The sequence below is a fragment of the Carya illinoinensis genome, chromosome 3, assembly GCF_018687715.1.
Source record: "Carya illinoinensis cultivar Pawnee chromosome 3, C.illinoinensisPawnee_v1, whole genome shotgun sequence".
In the NCBI taxonomy this organism is placed as follows: Eukaryota; Viridiplantae; Streptophyta; class Magnoliopsida; order Fagales; family Juglandaceae; genus Carya; species Carya illinoinensis.
The window spans coordinates 55,359,013-55,369,079 of record NC_056754.1 but is presented as its reverse complement, the minus strand read 5'-3'; the positions used below and the strand labels follow the sequence as shown (position 1 = coordinate 55,369,079).

Here is a 10,067-nt window from a genome sequence, read left to right as displayed (position 1 = left end):
TTCAGGTGTAAAGATGAGGTATCTGTTCACTTGGAGATTTACCAAAACTACATGATTTTTCTAAAGATGATGATTAATATTTCCCTAGCGCTATTGTGAGGATATGTAGGGGGTGGTTTTTCCACCTCACACCCCGCCTCTGGGAGGCGGGGGTGGGCCCCCCGAGTGCTGGGGGGCAAGGTGAACATCTTATCTGCCTCGCCCCCTACCCACTTCAAAAACACTAATGCCCCATTGAGCCTAAATATTATTTTTGGGTCCAAAAATTTTTTTTAGACCCAAATTATTATATAATTAAATCATAAATTAAAATTTATATATATAATAATTTAACACCTAATAACATAAAAATTATGTTATTAATTTTTAAATTAGTTAGACTTGTTTGTAAGAGTCACAAGAGTGTGAAACTTATTCACACGATTGTAAATGACATGGTGATGAGTACGTGAAAGTGTACTCTAAATACCCTATTATTGGATTAAAATACTAAAATGTGCATAGAAATCATAGAAACTAATGTGTATTCTTAAATTGAGTTTCTATTTATGTTGGGATAGTCCTAAGCAGTTTTCTTATGTTTAATTCCAGAGTTTATAAATGAGTAAGTCAAAGTCTAGTCAAATCCAAATGAGGAGCTTCATGGGGCTTTAGAGCAATTTGGATCAAGAAAAAAAAAATACAAAAGGAAACTGCAAGAAGTCCAAATCTGAAATTCGCTAGGAGACAGTATGGACATATTTTAGTATTTTAACCGTAAAGTTTTACTCACATATCGGATTGATTTTATTCTTGATGCATTAGAAAGCTATCTTAAAGGGCTATAAATTTGTCTCTAATAAGAATGTCCAAATTCAAACTTCTGAAGTGCGTACATGGCTGTCAAAATGAGTCCTAAAATTTAAGAGATTTTTTTATGTAGAAATTATGAAGATATTAGGGTTTCTTTCCTACCTTATATAAATATATCATTAGCACAAAATAAAGGTAGAGGAAAAGCACAAGAGACAAATTTGAAGAGAGGAGAAAATCACTTCCATGGCCACCGTTTGCTTTATCTTTCTTTGGAGATTTTTGTTCTCCATCATATTTATGGGTAACTAACTTCTCAAGTAGGGTTAGAGATTTACTTGCACATCAGATGGTATTTTTAATTTATGTATTTTATTTTCAATAACTAAAACTCTTTTATTTTATCATTCTCAATTCATTGTTGATATTTTATTCTTTGACTAATCATAGAATTTATTCTGTTTATAGATTCAGTCATGCTTTTTTTATTGAATGGATTAGTTCTTTAATTATGTTTAGATCAATTATTTATCTATATTGATTTAATTCTTTAATGCAATATCGTTCCCTGAGTATATTATCGTCGTTGGATTTTTCTCAATAGGGATAATAATTTACGTATTTTAAAGGTGTTGAATGATTTTTCGAAGGGTTATATTTGGTTTAATTTTCGTTTATAAATCTATACCTTCCGATTGAGAATTCAGAAATTAAGTTCCCAATTGAGTTATCTAATGAATTAAGAATAATTAAAATACCGGATTTGTATAAGGGATTTCTGACGCTCTGCTGTTCGTCAAATTTGAGAACTTCTTCCATTAGTAACATTTATTCCCTTTAATTAGCATTTAAAATTACTCTTTGTTCTCCATTAATCATTGAATATTTTTCTTTCGTTTTTTTGTTCCTTCTACTATTCTTTTAATTTGTCTCCATGTGGAATCGACATCCCAAAACTGTGCTACCATGTTATTCTCTGGGCATAATCACATGGACACACTAGGCCAATCTTATATAGAATTTTAAAGCCATACAAGAGTCGTACTTGAGCAATATAGGAATTAAAAAGTGGGGCGAGGTTGGGCCTACTCGCCCCCATTTAGAGTATTTCATGCGAGGCGGGGTCTCCCATCCCTGCATGGCTGGTGTGGGGTAGCACGAGGCGGGTCGCCATTGCCCACCCCTACCTATACTAAACTTTGGATAAAAAGAAAATGAACTAAGGTTGTTTTATGAATATGTGCATGATGTGTTTTGAAATGAAAATATAAAAAACAATCTAAGTTATGTGTTTCTACATTATTCAATAAATCTGTATGAAAGCGAAAAATGTTTCTTGACATGACTAGTATAGACATGAGAAATATTTTGACATATTTCTGGAATGTGAAAAAGAGCGAACATGACATCTGAAAATTTTGTACATGTTATATGAAAATGTTCTGAATCTGTTTTGAATATGTGAAAATGATATGAATGTGTTCAGTACTTTATATGATATAATATGTATATGAAAAACCTTTGTCATGATTTTATGATTCTGATGTTGGTTCTGATATGTTATATGGTTAATTTGTACCAACATCTCTGATATGGGTGTCCACTCTAGAAACAAAATGGTTTTTCTGTGTGTTCTTTCCTGTGTTGAGAATAAATAATGAGAAGTTTCATAATATCATACTACCTGGTTTGGCCACCGGAGATAGCACAACTTCACCACGGGAGTTAAACATGGTACATGATATGATACGATATGAAAGGATATGATAAGATGAAAATGTCAAATCATGTTATGCTAAAGAGTATTTGAATATGAATAGTGAAATGTTGCTTTAATTTTCTGATAATATGATTTTGAGATATGCACATTGAAACGAAATATTTTGTTTCTGCATTCTGAACTCTCTGAAAAGGCTCATTTTTACATATTAGTATATATTCTCTGCTAACTAAATTTTTGATAACTCACCGCTTATCTCCATAATCTTTTTGAAATGATTTGGATGATTCAATGGAGAATCAAGAATATGAAGTATGGGTAAGGTTATGTGAATATAATGGTTTAAGTACAAACAGAGGACTTTGGGTACCTTGATTTTGGTAGAGTTTTATGCAGTAGTTTTATTTGGTTATTTTGATAGAAATGCTGAAGGTTGATGGTTATTTTGAGACTTGATGGTATCTTAGAGTAAATATGTTATAGTTTTTGGTTGTAATAATAATTTTTACGGTTTATAGGGAATTTGGAATGTATATATTGTGTTGTTGGGAGATGAGTTTAGGTAACATGAGCTAACTCCTTTGACTTTCGGGACCGGGGCGCCGTTACAGCTGAAATATATATTGACCTAAATGATCAGCAAATACAAAAACAACATAATAAATCAAACGGCTAATATACTATATATATATGTATATAGAGCTTTATTATCATAGTATGCTGCAGTAATATCCTTTATCATAGAGAAAAAAGTCTTGTATATATAAATCTCATTGATTAATTAAATCTATAAGGCTAGCTGGTTAACGATCAAGATTTTAGTGCACTCGATATATATAAGTTTGTAAGGCATATATTTATATCTATCATGTAGAATGAAAGAAAAGGTACATATAGATATATATATATATATATGTGTGTGTGTGTGTGTGTGGGCGCTCGCGCATCATGTGTCTGTGTGGGGAGAATATGCATGTATGGGTATTGAAGGTACTCCATGCATGCAGTATTTTAATTCCCTCCCGTGTGGGTCCAAAATAATTTAAATTAGTTTAGAGAATAAATGTGATCCATCCGGCCGATCCGATTAATTTGGGCGTGTACTATAGCTAGCTAGGTGAAATTGGACTATATATACATTAATGCAAGGCTTTGTATGAAATTAGCTTAAATTAAATGTGATTAATATTGCATCATATCTATGTTGCTGTTATATATAAAAATTCTATGTACAATCACTTTTGTATATTCTTTACGTACTCAATTAATGTGATTAGCTGCATCAATTTTTTTTTTAATATAAGATAATCGTTTTGGCCAATCACATAAATAGAATATAAAAAGAGTACACAAAAATAATTGTTTCTCTAATAACCATTGATAATCAAAGATTCTACACTAATTAGGATACTAATAATAAGTGTAGAATCATGGTAGATGGTCTTTATATATAATCAATTGCTAAATTAGGATACTAATTAATAATTGTTTGCCATGCATACAGGCTACTAACTATTAATTAATCTCCCTAGCTAGCTAGCTAGCGATTGGGCATTAGAAGTAGATCTAAGATCAGAAAATCACGGCACAAATGCCATTCAATTGAGTGAGAGCTAGCTTCAAGGACGAAGCCAAGCTAAGAATAGATCGAAGTCATTGAATTAGTTGAATAAACTATAAATACCATAAAACTTATTAAACGTGTTGCATAAGATTAGGAAATGATCGATTGACAGTTTCAACAAGTTTAGACGGTTTAGATTCAACACCCATGCATTATAAATAGTTGTGTTAACCAAAGGATCTTTCCATCGATCATTTATATCAGACAACACCAACAACAACAACAACAACAACAACAACAACAACAAAAAAGCAGACGTGCGATAGATAGATAAAAGATCAAGATGGCTGTGAATATAAACCTTGCGTTGATGTCCTTGGTGTTTCTGGTGGCATTTAGTGCCATTGATCATGCCCAGGCCGCAGTTTTTGATGTGACAACACATGGAGCAAAGCCTGGAGGAGATATAACCGCGGTATGTGTGTGTGTATATATATATATATATATATATATACTACTGCAATTCCATTTAAGATCATGCACATATTGTTTATCTGCATAAATGTTTAAACGCTATACTCATCATAAGTATTGATCTGATCATCAGTAGTACTTATGATATAAAAAGAAGAATTAAGGCTGAATTAATTTATTCTATTTTCGTTTTCGATTTCTGTAATGATCATCAGGCTTTGACCAGTGCCTGGAAAGATGCATGCGCAGCAAGTGGTAATAACCAAGTTGTGGTTCCAAAAGGGACATTCAAATTAGGTGAAGTGAGTTTAGAAGGACCTTGCAAGGGACCTATTGAATTCCAGAATCATGGCACCGTCCAGGCTCCAGCAGACCCCAGTAAATTCAAGGATTTCTGGATCCAAATCATTCATGTTGATGGGTTCACTCTGTCAGGGGGTGGAACTTTTGATGGGCAAGGACAACTAGCTTGGAAATCAAATAACTGTGCCAACGATGCCAACTGCGGAGTATTTGCCGCTGTAAGAATTGTTCGGCAAGCATGCTATAGATTTTCCACCACTCTCTATATATATATGACACTAATCGCTTACTATTATTTATTAATACGTGGTTCTTAATGTTTAAAAAATGAACACATGCAGAATTTGAAGTTCAGCTTCCTCACAAATGCAATAGTCAAGGACATAACATCACTAAACAGCAAATATTTCCACATAATCTTGTTGGGCTGCAAACACATGCAGTTAGAACAACTAACCATCACTGCACCTGCAGACAGCGCCAACACCGATGGAATCCACATTGGACGTTCATCTTTGATTACAATTAGCGATATAAAGATTGGAACTGGTGATGATTGTATCTCCATTGGTGATGGAAGCCAAGGCGTTACTATCACAAAAGTAACATGCGGACCTGGCCATGGCATCAGCATTGGAAGCCTTGGAAAATACAAGGACGAGGAACCTGTGACTGGAATCACAGTGACCGATTGCACCATTACGGATGCCACAAATGGCGTGAGGATCAAGACATGGCCTGCTAGCCCTAGTCCTGGTACTGCAACCGGTCTGCATTTCGAGAATATTGACATGACTAACGTGGAGAATTGTCTTCTCGTAGATCAAGGGTACTGCCCACATGGTATATGCAAAGCTCAGGTAATAATATCACGTGGAATTTTACGTTATCAGCTTCAATCGACTTCAATGTGCAAGAAAAAACTAAAGAAACTATGATTTTTTTTTCTTCTCTTTTGGGATCGATCTTCCTGGTTCTAGATTCCCTCTACGATCAAGATCAGCGACGTTAGCTTCAAGAACATCCGAGGAACTAGTACAAGTGTAGAGGCTGTCAAGATATCTTGTAGCAAGAGCGTACCATGCGAGAAAGTGCATCTTGAGAACATCGACATTAAATTCACAGGGTCTGGAGAGTATAAAGCAATATGTGAGAATGTCAAACCCACATTTGCTGGAATTCAGAACCCTCCTGCTTGTACGGGGTCATCTGCAGAATGAGCGGGGGCAACAGAACAGCGTAAACAGAGTGCTCCTCAAAACTAAATGAGTAATATTAATCCTCAATCGAGGAGCATTCTCGTGACCATCATGTCCATGCATCGCTTTAAAGTAATGCATGCAGTCAGCAACTAGAAGAAATAAGATTTAGTAGAGTCCTCGTCCATTTCATGTAATCGGTTCCACATGAGTACTTTACCATTGGTTGTAACCCATGTTAGGATGAATTTAGATACATTTATGAAAAATTATAAAATTATTGGGACCCACCCTAAATATCTACATATACTGACATTATTGTCTCCCCACAATGCGCCGAACTTGCAAAAAAAAAAAAAAAAGAGAGTTTTCTACATTTCATCATGGCACAAGGATTAAGGAACAAATGTTATAATTTGGGTTTGAGTTGTTGGGTCCAACAACACATGTCAATGAGTAATGCACTTGAAATGCACTATCCAAAAGAAGTCAATTGTCAGCTCATGTTTGGAGAGCCATAAAGTCCATTTCGGTAGTTGCTAGTGCTATTTACGTGAGGCCCAGTCAAAGAGATCAAAGTTGAATTGCACTCGTTTGCTTGTTTGGGTGTCCAAAGCAGCTTAAAAGTAAAGTGCACTTAGCTGAATTTGGCATCCAAACAAGCCCCTAAGTTTATAGTTAGGGCCATTTTTTATTTTGTTGGTCCCTGAACAACGAAGAGAAACCTACTATATATAGACAGCTCAGATATATATACTGAAGAGATTGCATGTGTAATAATATTGTCAACTAATTTAGGTTAACTTTATGTTGGTTCCTGTGGGCCAGCAGTTCAACTATACACAAAAGTCATAGTTTATAAGACTTTACATTGGCTGGAGATCGATAATCATCCTCCTCAACCACACAAAGTGGTTTTTTATAAAGAAAGAAAGGTATAATTTGACCGTATTTTTTAATGGTTGTCGATAAGCCAACCTAATATTAGCTAGGTTTTTTAAGTTCTTGTGGCGTTGAGCAGTATCCTGATCTATTACAATGCTACATATATATAAATGAAACCCCTATCGATCGTTGGGAAATTCATATCTCCCTCCTAACAATTCAAGCTAAAAGAAGCTAAGACTAGACTTTTACCATTGAAAGTAAGGGGAAAAAAAAATCCAAACATGGTTTAAAAAATAATCGTCTCATGGCCGGAGCAACATACCTCCTAATATTCTTGTTTTCAGTTATCTGAATAGCCCATGGTGCAGATTTCAACATAAAAACTTTGGAGCAAAGGCTGATGGCAAGTCAGATGATACCCAGGTAAAAACAGTTACACGCCTGTCACTTGATTGTTCTTCATGTCATTTGGATTTCGAAGATATATCTTAACGTGACATATATAAAAAATGTCTCTCTCTTAATTCTCTTCTTTTATTTAATTTCTCGGATTAATGGTGGTCTTTGATTAGGCAATGAGTAATGCTTGGAAGGCGGCATGCTTGTCGACCGATCCCAGCATTGTTTTGATACCAAACGGGAAATACATGGTTGGTCCATTAACGTTCCAAGCACCCTGCAAGGCACCAGTCAGTGTTCAGGTTCAAGGAAACGTTCTTGCTCCAACAGACCTCAACATTTTCAAGTCTCAAAACGGCTGGATGGTTTTCCAAAACATTGACAGATTGATGGTGTCAGGAACAGAAACTTTCAATGACCAAGGATCACTTGCTTGGTCCCAAAATAACTGTGCAAAAACTGGGACATGCAATTCACTAACCATTGTACGTAATCATCTCACATGCATATATATATATATATGTGTGTGTGTGTATGTTTGTTAACGTTGTTTTTTTTTTTAATATTATTATTATCATCAATATAGCACATCGATCATGAGTATAATAAGCCTAAATATTAGAATTCTTTGGTTTTATGTGCAGAATTTGGCATTCACTTCGATCACCAACTCAAAGATTCAGGACATAAGTTTGCTGAACAGCAAGTTGTTTCACATGATCATATTGAACTGCAAGAACGTGACCCTTCAACATATTATAATCAGAGCGCCACAAGAAAGCCTAAAACCTGACGGAATTCATATTGGTCGCTCATCCGGGATCAATATTACTGGCCTGGCGCAGACATCAAAATAGGGGATGACTCTGTCTCCCTTGGCGATGGAAGCCAACAAAGTAACATTGAGAATGTGACATGTGGACCTAGACATGGCATTAGTGTTGGAAGCTTAGGAAAGTATCATGACGAACAACCTTTATGGGAGTTACAGTGAGGAACTATACCCTCACCAGCACAATGTTCGGTGTTAGGGTCAAAACATGGCCAAATTCTCCTAGCTGCGTTGCTTCATATTTGGATTTTGAGGATATTGTGATGAACAATGTCAGCACTTGTCTTCTTATAGACCAAGAGTATTGCCCTTACGCTCAGTACTGCAATGCAGAGGTACTACGTACTTAATTACTTAAAAAATAATTATTTCTGAAACTAATTAATAATATTTAAGATTAGTACTTATATAATTTGGTATTTGTGATTAATGACTTTGTTAATTTGCATGCATGCATGCATAAATAGGTTCCATCACGTGTCAAGATTAGCAATGTTAGCTTCAAGAACATTCGGGGAACATCCGCAACTAAGCAGGCTGTGAAGATTATATGTAGCAGAAGCATTCCCTGCCAAAATGTGCAGATAAGCGACATTAGCTTGCAATACAATGGAAAAGATGGCCCTATTACATCCGTGTGCAAGAACGTGAAGCCTTCAGCTTTTGGAAAACTAAACCATCCTGCTTGTGCTAATTATAATTAATTTACCTTCATTTTGAATATTATGCTTAAATGTTAAATGCATGCATGCATGCAAAATCTCAAAAAATATGCGTGCATGGAATATTAATTAAGTTCATTCGGTCATAGCTAGGTTGGTTCAGAAAACTCATGTACCTATAAGTTGCACCCTGGCCCATCTTCATGCTTGCTTGCATGCGTGCATGCGTGATGAGCTGAGTGGTGAACCAATATAATTTAAATAAATTATATTAAGATGTTAATATATATATATATATATATATGTCCGAGCCTTTAGTTTTCATTTGAACGTACGTACGCAAGTAATTTATGACGTCTGAATACTGTCTCATAAAGCTGTACGGACGGTATATGTTATATACGACAATAATCCCTTTTTTATTTGTATGCATGGTGTCCCTTGTTTTTAATGAAATTATAACGTTCGAACACAAAGTAATTAGTTATGTTCGCACGTTATTATATATGTCCAAATCTTTAGTTTACATCCAAACATTATAAAGTGGTTAATTTATGCTCAAATTAACATACACATAACATTTGGACATTAATCATTACACGGGCAGTACTCATTTTTTTTTTTTTTTAAATGAAATCCAATTCAACATGTTATGGACGTCATGTTTTACAGCATCACGCACGTAATCACCTTCAACCAAAAAGAGATAAGACTTTGGGGGTTCGTTGGAATGCCTCCAATATTTTCTAAGTCAATAAAATAATAGAGATTTTTATTTAGGGAGTGGAAGATTATCCTCGTTAACTATGACACGTGGGTGGTGTGTATATATATACATATAGAACTCAAGTGTCGTCTATTTTATTTCAGGTGATAACGTCTAACCCATCATTTGAAATTCAAGTTACCCAATAAATTATTGATAACTACTCTTCGAGATTCTTGGGTAGCTATTATTATATTCCTTCAGTGGGCCAAGTCCTCAACTTAGGATTTATTGAGTCAAGCTTGGGCTTAGGCCCATGATATGGTCCGGCAGGCCCCCCGAAAGGGGAAAGGCTGGATTAAAACCCTTCCACAACACGAGGTGATCATTAGTACATTTTGACATTAATATTTGTCCTAATTTACATAATACGGATATCAAGTAATTTACATTCGCATTGTGTTTCATTTGAACCTTGTTTAGTTTTCGGACAATTTGGCCAATAATCATCGATCTTACCCGATTGAG

The 10,067-nt window shown here is 35.1% G+C and overlaps 1 protein-coding gene and 1 pseudogene across 1 annotated transcript; both read left to right on the top strand.

The window, feature by feature from the left end:
- Positions 1 to 4,330: 4,330 nt before the first annotated feature.
- On the top strand, positions 4,331 to 6,342 carry LOC122305452 (exopolygalacturonase-like). Its single transcript, XM_043118004.1, has 4 exons — positions 4,331 to 4,551; positions 4,766 to 5,071; positions 5,195 to 5,713; positions 5,834 to 6,342. Exons 1-4 carry the CDS (start codon positions 4,420 to 4,422, stop codon positions 6,071 to 6,073), a joined length of 1,197 nt encoding a protein of 398 aa, XP_042973938.1. The 5' UTR covers positions 4,331 to 4,419; the 3' UTR covers positions 6,074 to 6,342.
- A 1,173-nt stretch (positions 6,343 to 7,515) lies between these two features.
- On the top strand, positions 7,516 to 8,952 carry LOC122304989 (annotated as a pseudogene).
- The last annotated feature ends 1,115 nt before the right edge of the window (positions 8,953 to 10,067 follow it).

Excerpts from the sequence above, each read along its gene's own strand:
- LOC122305452 (XM_043118004.1), top strand. The coding sequence starts at position 4,420 with ATGGCTGTGAATATAAACCTTGCGTTGATGTCCTTGGTGTTTCTGGTG. Across the intron at positions 4,552-4,765 it reads CTGGAGGAGATATAACCGCG|GCTTTGACCAGTGCCTGGAA; the intron begins GTATGTGTGTGT and ends AATGATCATCAG. Across the intron at positions 5,072-5,194 it reads ACTGCGGAGTATTTGCCGCT|AATTTGAAGTTCAGCTTCCT; the intron begins GTAAGAATTGTT and ends GAACACATGCAG.